Consider the following 19,066-nt stretch of genomic DNA (forward strand, 5'->3'; position numbering starts at 1 on the left):
AGGACCTCAAGAGAAGACTTCTCAGGCACTTATGAAAAGTCCCTAAGGGCAAACCCTTAGCAATCGAAGTACAGACCCTGATCCCACCCCTAGATCATTTTAGGGAAATTGTAACCAAGGACTGAAAAAATCCTGGCCTGTAAAAATTCAGGTTGAAAGGAGATTAAAGAAATAGATTTGAACAGTTACTCTGTGGAATTATTAGGAAATAAAATGCTCCCAGGGAAAAGCACTGCTAGCCAATATTCAGTCACTTCAGCACTTAGAAATTATCTTTGGTGTGCAAGTAATAGACTTAAAATTACTTCTGAAATCTCTCCAAGACTGTCCCTCCCACTCAGGCTTCATGTTACCATCTAGTGAGTTAAGTTGTGAAAAGCCCCAAGTTTCCTTTAATGTAGTTTTTCGGGCTAAAATGCCAGACACTTTCTAAGTTCACATTCCACTTTGGCACTTATGATATGTGGATGTCAAGTAACCCTTTCCTCATGCAATATGCACAACAGAACCAAAACTCTGTAGGGAAAAATACCCATCTCAGGATGCTTGGAAAGACCGCAAGAATTAAAATATTGCCTCATGAAGGGGACAAAGCAAGCCTGGTCACAGGTTAGCTTTTACAAAGGAAGAATATGTAACAGGACACCTCTACAGAAAGAGAACTAACATTCTCAGGCACCTCTTTGCGGTCCATTGTCATCTCAATGACATCATTGTACACATCAAGCTCAACCTCCTGCCACATGGACCCACTCTTTATAGAGTAGAATGATGCTGGGAAATAGCATTTGGAGTAGAAATAAACAGCAGATAATAATCCATAATTGTTTTTAATCTTGGGGATGAGTCACCCTCAGTTTATTTCCAAATTTCTTCTGTCATCAGCTGTTCATTTCTTTACTTTGAAAATCACCAGATTAACACTGCCAAAGGCAGGTAGGAAATGATCCAAGAGGACAATTCTGAGGTATCACATGGTGAGTTGATGAGAAACCAGGAACAAGACAATCCTCAGGAAAGTCTCTTTTTTGTCCCAGCAGAGGCACCAATGTGTGAACCTAATTCACACTTCCTTTATTCCAATTAGGTTGTTTTTATATCAGTGTAATTTTAGAATAAGACTTGGTGGGGATTATTCATTTCCTGGGAAATTCTGTCCATGATTTTGCAAGATATCCAAATAGGTCTAATGCCAAAATTCATTTCACACCAAGAAACTATGTTCTTTTTACTTCACTTTCTTACTACTTTCATGTATCTTTTTATTCTCAAAGTCTTCTTTCTGTACAATGAATTTCAGAGCAGAATGGCCAAACGGATATTCTAACATCATGAACATAAGAAATGTGATCTATTTAGATGTGAGCTGTCAAAACCTGGGTGAATCTCCTCTGTCCATCAATCTACCAGGGTCTTTAGATCTGTAAAGTGTAAACTTGCTATTTTATCTATATTTTACTTGTCTTCTTTGAGCTGATTGGGGTCTTAAACCCATTTATCCTCTAACTTCTCCTCTGGGTTGGAAAGAGGAGATTGGAATCCAGATGTTCTCCCTAGAAACCAACTGCAAGTCACAGTCCAACTACTACAGAAAGATGGAGGTCTCAGACTGTCCCCAGCATCCTCTTAAAAACACAAGGCTGCAAACTCAGATTAGCAGCCACTCACTTATGTCCAAAAACCATTCCCGAACTCACATTTACTCTTTACGCTTGTCTCAGATGATGTCTATATAGGCAGCAAAGTAGAAAGTTCCACCTAATAATCCCACCTACTAATTTAGGACAAACACATATAGTTTTCATTTGAAATCTCCACATAACTTAAGAAACAGACAAAAAATATCTGGCTGAGCGCCGTTTTCCCCTTTGCTTTGATTTTGCGGGCACAACCATAAATGTCTACTACTAGTGACTTTTCAAATGAGTGGGGCTCAACCTGGAGTTCACTGGATAGCAGGGAACTATTTATTGTCTTGTTTTTGGTTTAGCTAATATATTTGCAAACGTTATCAAGATACCCTGGCATAGCCACAACCCTTCTAAAACACACAGATTAAATGTCGATTTGTGACAAGTGTCCACATACTCATTCATGCTAGATGATGGGACTCTGTATGGGGCGGTGAGGGCGAAAGTTTGTCCCAACTCCTCCTGGAAAAGTTTCCCTTGCCCCCAGATTTCACATTAGCTAAAATGAGTGAGCATCAGCTCTTGACGTATTCGGTCAGCCTCTAGGTCCAGGGACTCCATGTGCTCATACTCTTCCTCAGGGGGCTGTTCCATGGGTCCTGTCATTGGAGAGGACCAAACATCCATCCCATGCTCCAGGGAGATGTTGTGGAGGACACAGCAAGCCAAGATAATGTGGCTGGACTTTTCTGGTGAGTACTGCAGTGCCCCTTTGGATCCATCCAGGCAGCGGAATCGGGAACAGAGGGTTCGGAAGGTCTTCTCAATCACACTGTGAGTAGCAGAATGGGCCATATTATAGCGATATTCCGCTGGAGTTTCAGGAATGTGAAGGGGGGTCATGAGCCAAGTACGGAGAAAGAAGGAATTGTCACCTGTGGGGAAGGTCCAAAGAAATGATAAGTCATTTTTTTTTTTAATTTTTTTTTAACGTTTATTTATTTTTGGGACAGAGAGAGACAGAGCATGAATGGGGGAGGGGCAGAGAGAGAGGGAGACACAGAATCGGAAACAGGCTCCAGGCTCTGAGCCATCAGCGCAGAGCCTGACGCGGGGCTCGAATTCACGGACCGCGAGATCGTGACCTGAGCTGAAGTCGGACGCTTAACTGACTGCGCCACCCAGGCCCCCAATAATAAGTCATTCTAATTGGAATACAAACAGAAAGGAAAATCTAGGAACATATATAGAGAATGGATGCAACAGACTCTGGAGCCACCATGCCCCAGAAAAACCAAGAGGGAAATGTTGTGGTAAAAAGAAGGCATGCTAGGATCACGAGCAGTAAGACATGGGTCTTGGCTGGAAATATCCTTGGTTTAAACCAACACAGAAAAAGGCTGACAGCTTTAAAAACAAACAACCAACCAAACAGCCAAGTCTGAAAAAAATGTGGGAAGAAGGTGAAGGCACTGAAGGAAATAAAATCCCTGACTTTCTAAACTCAGAGATCTTGTTCTTTAATAAAAGGTTAGGGGGCACCTGGGTGGCTCAGTTGGTTGAAGGTCTGACTTCAGCTCAGGTCATGATCTCGCGGCTCGTGAGTTTGAGCCCCGCGTCAGGCTCTGTGCTGACAGCTCAGAGCCTGGAGCCTGCTTCAGATTCTGTGTCTCCCTCTCTCTCTGCCCCTCCCCTGCTCATTCTCTGTCTCTGTCTCTCTTGAAAACGAACATTAAAAAATAATTTTGAAAAAGGTTAGTAAAAACTATCATATAGCAAGCAAACCTTCAAAATCTCCAAAGAGAAAAAGTACAAGAGAGAAAGAGAGAGTTCTTCCAGGAAAGCTCCCAACACTTGTGAGGAAAATTTCTAACCTTACCATTACAGTGTCAGGTCTGAAAGCACTACCTACGGATTTCAGAGTGCATATCTCATGGACAATAATCATTCATCCTCCCAGTGCTAAGAACAATAAGATCAAAGTCCCAGCACCTGTGGCAGAGATCAGACCTCAGGTGTTCCTAGATATTACATTCGCTAGAACAGTGCTTTGTAACAGAAACTGGTAGAATTTCATATAAATACAATGATACAAATAGTAACAGTGATAAGGAAATCAGATCATAAGTCAGTTAAAATAATATATGCAAGGCATTTTCCTAAGGTGACTTGCTTATCAAATGATCTCAGGCAATGCTAAGAACAAAATACAATACAAGGCTGGGATGCAATGTTACAACAGTACAATGTTTCTATAATGCTTAATTGTCCTGACTCACTACAGCCGGCCTGGGGGATGAAATGTCTCACACAGAGGCACAACCCCTTAGAAATCTGAGACAACTTGAGAGTACCAACTTGCACAATAGCTGTGTTCCTGACCCACTATCAGTTTTGGTATGTAGTTATGGACGGTTCAGAGAGTCGGGGCACTGTCCCAAAACATACACAATTCCTTTCTCTCAGAAGCTTACCTTTTAAAGAACTAGATTAACTTTATTTAAAAAAAATTTTTTAGGGGCACCTGGGTGGCTCAGTCAGTTAAGCATCCGACTCTTGATTTCAGCTCATGGTTCATGAGAGAAAGGAGTTGTGTATGTTTTGGAACAGTGCCCTGACTCTCTGAACAGTCCATAACTACATACCAAAACTGATAGTGGGTCAGGAACACAGCTATTATGCAAGTTGGTACTTCTCTGCATTTGTTTATATTGTATCTGCACTCTCAGTGTGTATTGGGATTCTCTTTCTCTCCCTCTCTCTCTGCCCCTCTCCTGCTTGAGCTCTCTCTCAAAATAAATAAACTTTTAAAAATTTATTTCTTTTATTATTTTTTAAAAGATTTTATTTTATTTTTTAATGTTTATTTACTTTTGAGAGAGAGAGAGAGACAGAGCGAGAGCAGGGGAGGGGCAGAGAGAGAGGGAGACACAGAATCTGAAGCAGGCTCCAGGCTCTGAGCTGTCAGCACAGAGCTGGACAAGGGGCTCGAACCCACCAACCATGAGATCATGACCTGAACCGAAGTCGGACACTCAACCAACTGAGGCACCCAGGCACCAGATTTTATTTTTAAGTAATCTCTACAACTAATATGAGGCTCGAACCCACAACCCCAAGATCAAGAGTTGCACGCTCTACCAAATGAGCCAGACAGGTGCCCCATCCCACCAAATTTTTTTTTTAAATGTTTTTACTTACACATAATTGACATACAACATTGTATTATTTGTAGGTGTACCGGATTAGCTTTAAATATTTAAGAAGCCTCATAACATTTTCAAATTTTACATTTAGTTGACTTCCTCCTTAAGTACAAACTATCTTAGTTGAGCTCCACCTACTAAATACTGAATTTAAGAAACTGATGCTGAAAATAATAATGAAAATAGTATCAGTGATTCATTGAATACCTACTATGTAGCAGGCACCGTGCTGGGCCCTTCAAAAGAATTATTCCTTATTATCCAATCCCAACTCTGCCAGGTAAGATATTACTGAACTCATTTTATAAATGAGAAGATCAAAATATATGTCAGCCGTCCTCTGATATGCCAGGCAAAGGAAAGAGAAGGAGCTAGTCACTAAACACTAATGTCAGACTCAGAGTCAGGAAAACAATGGTGTAATGCTGTAAAAGAGAGTAAGATAAACATTAAGATGAATGCCAAAGCACAGAGATACTAAATGGTATTTGTTATACGTTTCTCTAAGAAATAGTATGAGCATTAGATGTGGAGACATAAAAAACAAGCTACTTAATGCAGACCTTTCATAAAATGCTCCATCGTTATTAACTGGTTATAATCCAAGCACCACTGAAAACCAGACACTCAGGAGGGGATTAGGATCAGAATTGTTAAACAGATTACAATTGCTTACATGATCAGTCATCCACAAGACATTCTGGCAGATCTTACCCAAAGCTGCTTAACAATACTAGGCCAAGAGCTGAAGAAATAAGAACTCAGGCTGAATCGTTTGCGGTACATTTAGAGAAGAGGAATTAGGTAATGCAGTTCTGAAGGGAGACATGAGAAGGACATGAAGGGATGACACCCATGGTGAAAATATGCCAAACACACACACACACACACACACACACACACAGGATCTCCCATACACCCCTTTGATGAAAACACTATTCTGAATTTTGTCATTTTCCCCCATTTGTTTATATTGTATCTAAGCAATATAATATTGCTCTTGGTTTTAAATTTTTATAAAAATGATTTCATACTAAAAACAAAACATAAAACAAATTAAAAACAACAACAAAAGGAATCTGGTTAATTCTACATTTGGCAAACAGAACTATGGCGTTAAGAAACAATCAGCCTTGGGGCGCCTGGGTGGCGCAGTCGGTTAAGCGTCCAACTTCAGCCAGGTCACGATCTCGCGGTCCGTGAGTTCGAGCCCCGCATCAGGCTCTGGGCTGATGGCTCAGAGCCTGGAGCCTGTTTCCAATTCTGTGTCTCCCTCTCTCTCTGCCCCTTTCCCGTTCATGCTCTGTCTCTCTCTGTCCCAAAAATAAATAAACGTTGAAAAAAAATAAAAAAAAATAAAAAGATACAATCAGCCTTTATATATATATATATATATATATATATATATATATATATATATATATATACATTTATTTTGAGAGAGAGAGAGCATGAGCAGGGGAGGGGCGAAAAGAGAGAAGAGAGAGGATCCCAAGCAGGCTCCATGCTATCAGTGCAGAACCCGACATGGGGCTTGAATTCATGAACCATGAGATTATGACCTGAGCCAAAACCATGAGTTAGATGCTTAACTGACTGAACCACCCAGGTGCCCCTATAATCAGCCATCTTCTCTTTTTTAACATCTTGCCATTCTTCTAATCCTGCCAATCTTCCCCTAAATTATTACCCCATATTATCCCCACAACTTTTAGATACCAGTGTTTTATAGATTTATCTATTTGTATGAATCATTTGAGGGATCTATTAAAAAGGAGATCTAGAGGCTTTCTTTGAAGATTCTCACTCCCAAAGTTTGATGTGGTCCCGTGATGTGTATTTTTAATAAATTCTCCGGATAACTCTTGATTTGGAAAATTTGTGAAATACTGTACTAGTTCAGGGCTCTTTAAACTAGTTTTCTTGTTAGAGTTCATGGAGGCTTTGCAAGGGGTATGTGCTAGAATTGCTAGTATTAAGGGAATCAATTTCCACATGGGTATATTTTTCTCATCCCTAGTGCCTACCTAGCATGTAGCCGGTACCAAAACCGGCTTAATAAACATTTTTTCAATGTTGCTGCCATATCCATCTCTCCCACTTTCACTCTTCCTGTAAAGAAGGGAATCAAAAAAGTATATAAAAGTTTGTCAGAGTTGGGATGCCTGGATGGTTCATTCATGACGGCATGCGACTGCTGATCTCCGGGTCATGAGATCAAACCCTGTGGGCGTAGAGCCTACTTAAAAAAAAAAAAAAAAAAAAAAAAAAAAAAAAAAAAAAAAAAGGCAGTTTTTCCTTATTTCCAACTATGTCCTGTAAACACCTCAAAAAACTAAAGCCATATTTCCAACTGAATCTGGGGTCCCAAGGTGTGAAGGAAAAGGGAGTAAGTAATTCCTACATGACCTTGAGGTCCTTAGCAAAGGGAGTATTTGCTGAATACAGTTAATTCTTCATGTGACCTAGTTTTAAAAGTTAACCACAAGTGGCTTAGATACTCTGCCTTAATTTCCTCATCCACAAAAATGTTGGTAATATTAGTATTTAACTCAAGAGTTTTTATAAGGATTAAGTGAGATAATCTAATGCAAAGTGCTTACAACATTGCCTGACAAATTCTAAGTGCTCAGTATGTTTTAGCTGGCTTTATAGTAGAGGCACCAAAGTGATTTCATAAGAAATGAGCTTGGAACCAAGAAGTCTCACAGCTGCAGAAGTAACTAGATGAGATACTTGCAAAACAGACTTTCTTTCATGTCTTGGTGTGACTTGTTTGAAAAAAAACTTTGAAAGCTCAAAAAAGGCACAAGGTGGGATTAAGATAAAGGTCTGGTAGGGTAAAGAGAAGGTGGTAACTGAAGATGGTGTGTAGAAGCAAGAACTCAAGAAAATCAGGGTTCCAAGACGTTGCATGTGGTACCCCAGCAGCTCTAACCCAATCAGCGTGACAGCAGTCTCTTCCCACTTGGAACATGGGAGAAATAAAAGGATATCAAAGAGAAATAATTCCTGAGTGCCTATGTCATGTTGAACACTGTTATAAGTACATGCAGTGCAGATATGATCAGTGGTTTTGAAAGAGAGGTCTTCCAATCATTCAGGTTTCTTTTTGTCTCTTACGTAGTATGTTGTATAGAAGAAAACCTTTGTCCTACTGCTCACATAAGAGCAGTGCTTTAAAACAAACAAAGAGAACTAAGCTGCCAAGCTCAAGGGTATTATCGCTATTGCCCAACCATATTCCTCTCAGCTGTGCAGTCACCTCAGTGCGCACTGCTCAGTTTTGAATGGGTTCGTGTCCTACTTACATCGTTAAGTCAGGCTTCCCAATAGCATTTGGGCAGATCTGTGAAGTCAGTTCCCATAAGAACTGTGTAAGTGCACTGCTATCATTTTCATAGAGACACCACAGTGTCTTATATCACACAAATATATTTGTACAATACTTTATAGTGAACTCTCGTATATATCACTTGATCTTAACAAGAGGTATTACTACTGTTGGCATTATTTTTAACATTTTACACATGATAAGAATTCAGGCTCAGTTATATGGGTGTACTGTATTTAACCAGATCTGTACTGGTTAAATATTTTGGCTGTATTTAAGGGGAATGTTTTTGTAGGGTTGTTGTTGCTTTTTTTCCCAACTATAAAACACTGCTGCAATGTTATTTTACTTCACATCACCGCTACTCATATTTATTTATTGAATACACTTTCTTTGTGCTTATTTTATTTTTGAGAGCGAGAGAGAGAAAGAGACAGAATGAACAGGGGAGGGGCAGAGGGAGAGGAGAACAGAGAATCTAAAGCAGACTCTGCACTGACAGCAGAGAGCTGGATGCCGGGCTTGAACTCACGAACTTTGAGATCATGACTTGACCTAAAGTCAGCCGCTTAACTGACATACCCAGACATCCCAACTACTGTTCTTATTTATGAAGAAATGCCTCAAGATAAATCCTTAGAAGTGAAGATCTGGGTCAAATGCTATGTTTTAAAATGACATTTCATGAATGTCTTTTTAAGTGTTGATTAAAAAAAAAAAAATTAAGGTTCAGAGAGTTCTCACCTGAGGTCTTTTTTTTTTTTTTTTTTTCAAGAGAGAGTCCAAGCCCGGGAGAGGAGCAGAGGAAGAAAGAGAGAGAATAAGAGAGAATCCCAAGCAGACTCCATGCTCAGCATGGAGTCCTACACTGGGTTTGACACCACGATCCTGGGATCATGACTCAAGCCAAAATCAAGAGTCAGATACTAAACTGATTGAGCCACCCAGGTGCCCCTGACGTCTCATTAAAAAAAGGACAGGACTGAGACTCAGGTCTATAGACTCTCAAATTTCATTCTGCTCTGCTACATAATTTTTCTATAGCTACAAAATGAAGCATTCACACCTGCAGACTTACCAAGCAGCCAGCTATCTTTGTGCATTCCGGCTTCAAACTGACTACTGAGGGAGGATTGCTGTAGCACAGCATAGTCCTGTAGGCTACCTGGCCAGTTGGTCTCCACAGTCATTAATGCCCCTCTGATGTCACACACCATCAGGCAGTTTAAAGAATGCAGACCTTTGCGGTTCACATAGGAGAGATCTTCAGCATTTGGTGCCTTGATTGCCACATGGATACAGTCAACCACCCCTATCACCCCTGGCATCCCTGCCAACCCATAGAATTCATCCTTCACAGCCTGCATGGAGGCTTCATCAGCTGGAAAGCGAATGAACTGTGTGGCTCTTTCCACAAGTGCTTCAGTGACATTGGCAACACATCGACTCATAGATGCCTGACTGATTCCAATAGCGTCTCCCATCCGAGTCTGGAAGGAACCTGAAGTATAGAAGCCCAGTGCTGCAAGGATTTGTGTCTCGGGGCTAATAGCCCTGGATCTCTGAGTAGGTCTAGAAAGACTCGCCCCTAAGAGTTCCACCAAGTAATAAATGAACTGTCGAGGAAACCCATACATGGACATCAAATATTCATCGGTCACATCATCCAGCTTAAAGCGGTCCAATGTCCGGTGACCTCGGCCATACAACAAGAGATCACAGTCAAGCACTGTTATTGGTATAGCCATGGTACATGCAAATGTGATCTCTCCTTCCCTCTGCTACTTTTCCTGAATTCCTCCCAGTGAAGATGTTGGTCCAAGAAGGTATTTAAAGAAGTGTCAGCGTTCAGCAGCTAAATGGTTCAGCATCCATCAGTTAAATGGTTCTGGCATTTGTAATCTTCTCTCTGTAAAGGTTGGAAGAAAAAAGCATTAGAAACCGACCAAAGGCATCAAAGTGATTCAAAGGCTACAACAGCTCCTTTTCTCAGATTTCCATTCTGTCCAAGCAAAAGATGCTATACCTGTAACTGGGTTTTTCTCCACTAGCTCATGGCTGCCCAACAGGCTCACTTTGGTTTGAAAGATAATAGGAGTTGTTTCCCATGTAGCAGAGCAGCTCCCTCACTGCTATCTATTGAAAGTCAGCCCTCAATACAAGGGTTTGTAAGAAAGAAAAAAAAAAGAAAGAAAAAAAGAAAAATATAGATAGATCATGGAAGTTGATTTTGGTGGCTCACTTAATGCCTGGCATTTAAACTGGTTAAAGCAAAAGCTTAACGTTGTGGGGCGCCTGGCTGGCTCAATCTGTACAGCCTGCAATGCTTGATCTGGTTTTAAGTTCCAGCTCCAGGTAGAGTGTAGAAATTACTTAAAAATAAGATCTTAAAAAAAAAATTAATGGAGGCGACAGCATAAGTTATCCTTAAGGTAAAAGAGGTCTGCTCCTAACTACACAAGTCACGAACTAGCTGATATGTCATAACTATTCGGGGCAGGAATTGGTTCCAGCGGGTTTCATTATCCAAGCCCTCTGGTTCCACCTGTTAAGTACAAGATGGACGTTGAGGGGTGCTCAAAACAGTCTAACAAGAGAGGAGGGGCAAAAAACTACCCACAGCCCAGCCTGGTGGACGCAGGTCATATGCTTTAACAACAGGCTTTCCCTTCTCCCCACTAAATCTAAATCTTGAGGCTGAGGACCAGAAAGTAGGGAAGACCACACAGATTGGAAGGTAGGCTCAAAAAGAAGATCCTGGAATAGCTAAAGCTGGGAGGCGACACTGCCGCTTTTAAAAGGCACCTCAGAAACTTAGAAGTCTGATTACGCTGGCCACTCAAAGTCAGCCAAGGCCCATCACCCACCTCTCCGCGGCTGCCAGGTTACCAGCATTCCCCACCCACCCACCCAGCCCCGTCCTGCCCTCCTCCGGAACCGGCGGCCTGGCACTAGCCGCCACGGCGCTCACCATAGGCACCGCCCCCCTTGCGTCAGCGTCCTCCCTACGCCACATCTCAACTGCCGTTGCCACCACTACGTGCGGAAAGGCGGCGCACATTCCACCCCCGGCCCAAAAGTTCTCGCCCTTTCAAGGACCCCCCTCTTTACGCCTTACTTCCTTCAGAGACACGTGGAAAAATTGGTGAGAAAGATTTATATGAAAATATAATCAACTTTTTTTGGAATTCGAAGGAAAGAGATGAAATAGGGCGTCCATATCGTAGCGAAAGTGCGGATGAGGTTAGGCAGCTGTATTTCACCCATAGCCCTCTTGCTCCCCCCGCCTTCATCCGAGCGGATGAAAACAAACACTAACGATGGCGGCGCCGGGAGGGGACCGGCTGCTGGGCTTAAGGCAGGAGTGATCGCTTGAGCTGTGAGGGCACTCTTGAAGAACGCCGGTCAATGTGAGTGCGACAACTCGCGCAATTCTGGGAGTGAAACACCCGGGGTCCACGAGCCACGAGCCTCCTGAGGCGTGTGGTATCTATCTGCGACCCCTGCTGTCACTGCAGCTCCGGAGCGCCGAGCCCTCAGCCAGGAGGCGCAACTGGCCGGCCCCAGGCCCGGGCCTCCGTAATGAGAGCCTCGAGCCATTCTCTGTGTCGCAGCTTTGCAGGTACTAACTTTAGTGGGAATACCCCCAGATCACTCAGCGCCCCCGGGTGGGAGGCTATGGATCTGCGGCCTTTCCGGTACCTCCTTGTGAAGAAGCAGCTGGGTAGCCGCAGTACAGTCACCAGAGCTTTATTTGGGAAGTAGAGTTGGTGTAGGCCCTGTTGGCTCTTGACGGCTCCTAGTTTTAACAGAAATCCCCAAAGCTTTCGTCTCTACTTTCTCTGCTCTTTGGGTTGTGTTGTAAGGCTTTTTGAGGTAATTGTGGAACCGTAACTCCGGGGTTGGTACCAGTTCGAAGGAGGCAGGTTTCCATTCAATCAAGATTTGTTGAAAGAAAAAAGAAAAAAAAAAAAAAGGATTTGCTGAGTGCCAAATATGTACTCCGCGTGTAGGTGAGGGTGACTGTTGACTAGTGAAAAGAGGGACCTAAAGTTCACGACTATCTTCTTACTGTCGTTGGAACGACCTGTGGAAACCTGCGATCCATTCTCGTTTAATAAATCTCTGGGTAAGTGGCTAAGCACCTTTTTTGGGTTCATCACTAACTTGTCTACGTTTTCACTTTCCAAGTCAGTTTCCAGTTTGCCTTGTCAATTGAGCGTAGTATTTCACTTTTAGTATCTTCCCCTTAGAGAGAGAAAGCTGGATCATTATACCTAGTTTAAAACTAATCTCCTAAGATAGAATTTGTTGAACAGTTTCAATAAATGTGGGAAATGTGCAATAATAGGAAAGAACAGACCCTTCCTTTACACTAAATTAATCTGGATTTTTGTGTGTTTCATGAATGTTAGTCCTTTTTATGTGTGGATATTGCAGCTTCAACTAAATTACAATTTTTTTTTGTTTTCAACTCCATTTTTCAGCTGAGCAGATGCCTTATGAATGGTTGTGTAATGGAATCCTGAATTAATATTTTTTAATTTTCTTTTTTTTAAGTTTTTTTTTTTTTTTTTTTTTTTTTAGAGAGAGAGCACAAGCGGGGAAGAGGAAGAGAGAGAGAGAAGAGAGAGAATCTTAAGTAGACTCCATGCTGAGCATGGAGCCAGAGTCAGGACTTCATCCCAGGACCTTGGGATGATGACCTAAGCCGAAATTGAGTCTAATGCTCAACTGACTGAGCCCCCCAGGGGCCCCCTGAGTTAATATTTTTAGGGGCACCTGGGTGGCTCAGTCAGTTGAGCATCTGACTTTGGTTCAGGTCATGGTCTCACAGTTTGTGGGTTCAAGCCCCGCATTGGGCTCTGTGCTGACAGCTCAGAGCCTGGAGCCTGCTTCAGATTCTGTGTCTCCGTTTCTCTCTGCCCACCCCTGTTTATGCTCTGCCTGTCTCGCTCTCTCAAAAATAAATAAATATTAAATTTTTTTTAATGCATAGTGGATGATGAGTAAGTGTTGAAGCAAGTGTCACATATACTGGTCTGTATAATAAGATGAATGTAGTTAATTCATGCACTCTTTTCAAATTGTATCCCTTTGGATAGAAAGTTAAGGGTATGGCAACTTTTGAGATTCACATTACCTAAAAATTGGCAAACCACTGGGTTTTAAACTATTGTACTTAAATTTAACAATTCTTTTTGCGTATTTGTATTTTTTTTCTCAAGAGTGGTTATTAAAATTGAAGCAAAAACTGCAGATCTTCAGCTAGTCAACAGTCTATTATGGTGTTTTACTTAAGGACTAAGAATCAGCTGGACACAGTGGAGCTATGCATTAGATGCATAATGGAATTATACTGTATGGAGGTGGAGGCAAGAAATGTTTTGTTCTGTTTTTTCCATTGTCTCTCCTGCTCCCATCCACTCTGCCATTAGCTTATTAGCTTATGACCTCCATGACTCAGAGTAGGGTGCCAAGGGTCTAAATGCAAAAAGAAGATATTAACTTTTGAGCTTTCAGAGTCCCAAGTCCTACTGTATGAGTAGATAAAGATAATTTTGACTACTCAAAAAAAGTACCCACTGTAGAATTTATTGCACCCACTTGATAAAGTACATCCCCAATACTCTGCATTTATATTTTGCTCAAGTGGGAGTGAAAGGTATTTGTTTTGGAATATTTGTCTGGAGAGAAGTTATTTAACCTTGGCAATACCTGAAAACCCCTGAAACTTCACTTTTAAATATTTCTTTTCTTTTTCTTTTAAAACTTTTTAAATGTTTTTTGAGAGAGAGAGATACAGAGTACAAGCAGGGGAGTGGCAGAGAGAGAGGGAGACACAGAATCTGAAGCAGACTCCAGGTTCTGAGCCATCAGCACAGAGCCAGACGCGGGGCTCAAACCCACGAACCATGAGATCATGACCTGAGCCGAAGTCGGACACTTAACCAGCTGAGCCACCCAGGCGCCCCAAATATTTCTTTTCTTTTTAAAACTTTATTATAGAAGAGATGAATAATTGCATTCATAACACTGGTTGGAGAGGTGCTTAGATTAGAGGATGAAGAGTGCACCTAAAAAATTCCTCATTGTTATGACCTTTTATTATTTAACGTAGTTTTTTGTTTTTATTTTTTAATGCAGTAAATGTGTAGAGACTCACTAAGAAATGCAGCCTGTTCAGCTAATGAATGAGCTCATATTCCTTAAGACTTTTTTGGCTTGTATGCTGACTTGAGAGTCTTCAAATATGTATACATTACTAAAAATTCTTTTTTTTTTCTTCTAAAAATTCTTGAACAAAGGTTATCTGGGTTTTATGTGTGGATTACTTGGAAGTAATTCAACACCAATTTGGGGTGTTGAACTGAGTAAGGCACCATTTTTTCAAGCATGGGTTCAATAGAGGAAAGGGTGTATGAGTTGCTCATCTTTGCTTCCTCTTAGTCAAATTGTGGACACCAGTAAAAACTGCAGGTTGTCCCTGATAGGATGACGGCAGTGCAGTCAGGAAGAAATGCAAAGGAGGCTATCTAGTCCTCTCTGCGCAAGGAGCATCAACAAACTTTTCTTTGAGTTTGGGTTTTAAATTTTTTTTTTCAACGTTTATTTATTTTTGGGACAGAGAGAGACAGAGCATGAACGGGGGAGGGACAGAGAGAGAGGGAGACACAGAATCGGAAACAGGCTCCAGGCTCTGAGCCATCAGCCCAGAGCCCGACGCGGGGCACGAACCCGCGGACCGCGAGATCGTGACCTGGCTGAAGTCGGACGCTTAACCGACTGCGCCACCTAGGCGCCCCTTGGGTTTTAAATTTAAAAGAATTTTAAATCCTTACAGAAATGTAAAATTGGTTTTAAATCTTTAAAATAGATTTTAAATCGTTAAACAGGTTTAAAATTAATTTTAAATAATCAGTTGTTTTTAACTGTAGAGTAAACTGTGGGCCAGTTTATTTAAAAAAATCTTCTAAATGCCAGTGTAGGTGTTACAGGAAATTTGTTTGGCCCTAGTGGTGTCACCTATATGTCCTTGGTTACAAGAGAAGGGGACCAATACTTAGAAAATAGTTTCGTTAACAACTCACAGTTGACTATCAGTCAGTAGTAGCTTCTTAGTAAAACAAAGGTAAATAAAGAATTTATAGAAGTGTTAACTTAATATTGTTACTTTGGAAAATGGCTGTTTTCACTTTTGACTTTCGATTCATACAAATGTGAAAAATACAGAGTTAAAAATCATTTTATATTCTCTCTAATATTGAGGTTTGTTTGTTCCCTGCCCCCTCCAATTTCTTCTGTATTGCCCACAACTGTTAGGTCATTAGGAGAGAGATTATACGGAGAAATACTTATTGAGATTTAGTTGTCCTATTTTAAATATAAGTTTAAGGGTGTTTTTACTCCTGAATCTATTTCTGTTGGAATTTGCAAGAAACCAGATATTTGGCCTTATTTATTCTGTGGTATAAATAATTAATCAAGCATGGCTTTTATCATTATTCCCACCTTCCTTTTCTTTTGGTTTATTTTACTTTTGGTTTCTTAAATTGAATACTTAAATTTAATCTTTTTAATTATACAGTTACTTAATGCTCTACATTTTCTTCTGAATTCTCCTTTTGCTGTATCTCTTTTTTGTCATCAGATATTTTCCATTTTGTTAATTTCTAGGTAATTGTAACTTTGGTTTTTATTTAAGTGTTTATTTATACATGATTTAATTTATACATGATTAACTTCTTATTGTATATTTCTTTTTTTTTTTTTTAATGTTTATTTAGTTTTGAGAGAGAGAGCACAAGCAGGGGAGGGGTAGAGAGAGAGGGAAACATAGAATCTGAAGCAGGCTCCAGGCTCTGAGCTGTCAGCACAGAGCCCGATGCGGGGCTTGAACCCACGAACTGAGAGATCATAACTTGAGCTGAACTCAAATGTTTAACCAACTGAGCCACCCAGGCGCCCCATGTATATTTCTAGTTTTATTGGATTATGGGCAAAAACATTTTGGAAAGTTTATTTTATCAGTCAAAAGCATGATTAATTTATCATGTTCCTTGAACCTGAGAGAATGTGAATGGTTAAGTTAGATAACAAGAGCTTTATTGAGGGTCCCATATGTAGCAAGTACTCTGTACAGGAACTATCTCATTTAATCCTCAACTCTGTGAGGTAGGTATCACTTATTGACATTTTATAAGAAAGAAATATAAGGTACAGAAGGATTGAGTGACTTGCCCTGTATACCAGTACATACATATAGACTTGGTTTTATTATTCGGTTCTTCTACATTTTTGTTTATATCTACTTGAGCTGTCAAAAGTTGAATATTCAGGTACAGTTTTGGTTTTATCAAGCTCTCCTACTATCTCTAAGAACTTTTGTTTTATGTATTTTATTACTATATTGCTTATGTATAAAGGTTTATGGCTGGGGGCGCCTGGGTGGCTCAGTCGGTTGGGTGGCCGACTTCGGTTCAGGTCAAGATCTCACGGTCCGTGAGTTCAAGCCCCGCGTCGGGCTCTGTGCTGACCCGCTCAGAGCCTGGAGCCTGTTTCAGATTCTGTGTTTCCCTCTCTCTCTGACCCTCCCCTGTTCATGCTCTGTCTCTCTCTGTCTCAAAAATAAATAAACGTTAAAAAAATTTTTTTAAAGGTTTATGGCTGTTATATTTTCAGAGAGTATTTTGTCATTACTCAATATCCCTTTTAATCTTACTTCATCACTTTTGGCCCAGAATCCTGTTATAAATATTATTACTTCTCCTTTCTTTTACTTTTCTTTCTTTCGTCTTCCTCTTTTTTTTTTCTTTTTGTTTAAGCAGAGTATATTTCTGTTTTTTATTTCCAAACTTTCTTTGTAACTCTTTTAGGTAGGAAGACTGTTTCAGTTGTTTAAACCTTTCTGTTCTGTTCATCATTTGTCTGCAAAGAACTTTCTAAATGGAAAAGAGGATCTCTACAATTTAGTAATAACTCTAATGCCTGGAAAGTGGGAAGATTACTGTTTTGTTCTGTTTGTACTTGTACTTATCTATTCTTTATTGTTCTTGATTTGCCATCTTGAGCTTTTAAGTCTGAATCCAAAATATTAAAAAACTCCATGTTAAAAACTGGGAAACAGGGGTGACTGGGTGGCTCAGTCAGTTAAGCATCAGGTCATGATCTCACGGTTCATGAGTTCGAGCTTTTGGTAAGTCCAGCTTCTCTCTCTCCCTTTCTGCCCCTAATGGGATTCTTTCTGTCTCCCTCTCTCTCTCTGCCCCTTGCTCACTTGTGCCCCCCTCTCAAAAACAAGAACAACAACTGGAAAACAGATTATTTTTTTAGTTAACTTTTCCCAATTTTAAGGACAAAAGATATCATCTGGAGTCATATTTATATAATCTCTTGCCAAATTATTCAGTTATTTCTTTGAAATTATTTGCCCTTTTTTTTCTTTTATTGCCTGTATCACCTTAAATCCGATGTTATTACCAACCCCTGTCTGGATTGCTGAAGTAGCTTCCTAGCTGGTCTCATTGCTTTTTGTCCCTTTACTTTATCCCCCACGACTCTGTATTTAGATTAATGTCCCTAAATCTTTATCCAAAGAAAAATCTGCACTGACTTCCTACTAATATTTTAGAGTCTCTTTTTTTTTTTCAACGTTTTATTTATTTATTTATTTATTTATTTATTTATTTATTTATTTATATTTTTGGGACAGAGAGAGACAGAGCATGAATGGGGGAGGGGCAGAGAGAGAGGGAGACACAGAATCGGAAGCAGGCTCCAGGCTCTGAGCCATGAGCCCAGAACCCGACGCGGGGCTCGAACTCATGGACCGCGAGATCGTGACCTGGCTGAAGTCGGACGCTTAACCGACTGCGCCACCCAGGCGCCCCATTAGAGTCTCTTTTTGCTCACTTTCATCATTCCCCAATAATCTGGCCAGACCATACCTACCCACTTTATTTTTCCTTAACCCTTTACATGAAAATTCTCAGGGATGCATTTCCTAATTTTGCTTCTTCCCCTTATTCTTTCCCCTCTCCCTCTGGGCCTCCAATTACACATATGTTAGACCTTTCCCTGTGTTCTCAACGTCTCAGATAACCTCATGTCGCATTATGTACCTATTGTCATGGTATGATTAAAAAACACCTTAAATAGTGCCCTTTCACTTTCAAAAATATTCCAAAAGTATATGGTTATTCTGGGCCTGTCATATACTTTTCTTTATTTTCCATCCTTTTGCCTCTCTGTAGTTCATTCCTGATATTTTCTTTTGGCTTATATTCATGTTCAGTATTTCTGTCTTCTTCTGGTCTCATCTGTTAGACCCAACCATTGAGTTCTTTTGCTTTTTTTTTTCCAGTATTTTATTTTATTTTGTATTAAAATTTTTTTTTTTAATTTTAGAGAGAGAGTGTAATCAGGGTGGAGGGGCAGAGAGAGAGGGAGAGAGAGAGAATCTTAAGCAAACTCCATGCTCAATGTGGAGGCCTATGCAGGGCTTGATCCCACAACACTAGGATCATGACCTGAGCCAAAATCAAGTCAGGAGGCTCATCCGACTGAGCCACCCAAGTGCCCCTCAAAGATTTTATTTAATTATTTAATTAATTAATTTATTTTAATGTTTTATTTATTTTTGAGAAAGAGACAGAGACACAGAGTATGGGGGGGGGGGTGCAGAGAGGGAGACACAGAATCTGAAGCAGGCTCCAGGCTCTGAGCTGTCAGCACAGAGCCGGACGCGGGGCTCAAACTCACCAACCATGAGATCATGACCTGAGCCGAAGTCAGATGCTTAACCGACTGAGTCACCCCACCAGATTTTATTTTTAAGTAATTTCTACATCCAACATGGGGCTCAAATTTACAACCTCGAGATCAAAGGTTGTATG

The 19,066-nt window shown here is 40.7% G+C and overlaps 2 protein-coding genes across 13 annotated transcripts in view; one reads left to right on the forward strand and one right to left on the reverse strand.

Annotated features, from left to right (window-relative positions):
• Nucleotides 1-811: 811 nt before the first annotated feature.
• Nucleotides 812-11,245, reverse strand: HARBI1 (harbinger transposase derived 1). 3 transcript variants are annotated; one of them, XM_019812354.3, is made up of 3 exons: nucleotides 11,143-11,245; nucleotides 9,250-10,080; nucleotides 812-2,566 (listed from the first exon to the last, which is right to left on the reverse strand). In XM_019812354.3, the coding sequence occupies exons 2-3, from the start codon at nucleotides 9,917-9,919 to the stop codon at nucleotides 2,187-2,189; spliced, it is 1,050 nt and encodes a 349-aa protein (XP_019667913.1). In that variant the 5' UTR covers nucleotides 9,920-10,080; nucleotides 11,143-11,245; the 3' UTR covers nucleotides 812-2,186. The 3 variants fall into 3 exon arrangements, with proteins under 3 accessions (XP_019667913.1, XP_019667912.1, XP_044895158.1); XM_019812353.3 differs by lacking the exon at nucleotides 11,143-11,245 and adding an exon at nucleotides 11,039-11,139; XM_045039223.1 differs by lacking the exon at nucleotides 11,143-11,245 and adding an exon at nucleotides 10,198-10,349.
• A 47-nt stretch (nucleotides 11,246-11,292) lies between these two features.
• ATG13 (autophagy related 13) overlaps nucleotides 11,293-19,066 on the forward strand; it is a 54,288-nt gene continuing 46,514 nt past the window's right edge. For 2 of the 10 annotated variants that reach the window (XM_006937246.4, XM_019812350.3), the window contains exon 1: nucleotides 11,443-11,793. The gene's annotated coding sequence lies outside the window, so the exon portion shown is untranslated. Of the gene's footprint in view, nucleotides 11,317-11,440; nucleotides 11,794-12,184; nucleotides 12,301-19,066 lie in introns of those variants that run through there. The other 8 variants (XM_003993213.5, XM_006937245.4, XM_011286869.4 and 5 more) reach the window with 6 other exon arrangements.

This window comes from Felis catus, chromosome D1 (assembly GCF_018350175.1).
Source record: "Felis catus isolate Fca126 chromosome D1, F.catus_Fca126_mat1.0, whole genome shotgun sequence".
In the NCBI taxonomy this organism is placed as follows: Eukaryota; Metazoa; Chordata; class Mammalia; order Carnivora; family Felidae; genus Felis; species Felis catus.

Coding starts and splice junctions, on each gene's coding strand:
- HARBI1 (XM_019812354.3), bottom strand. CDS start 9,919: ATGGCTATACCAATAACAGTGCTTGACTGTGATCTCTTGTTGTATGGC. Junction 2,567..9,249: donor CAAAGATAGCTGGCTGCTTG/GTAAGTCTGCAG, acceptor CCTTCCCCACAG/GTGACAATTCCTTCTTTCTC.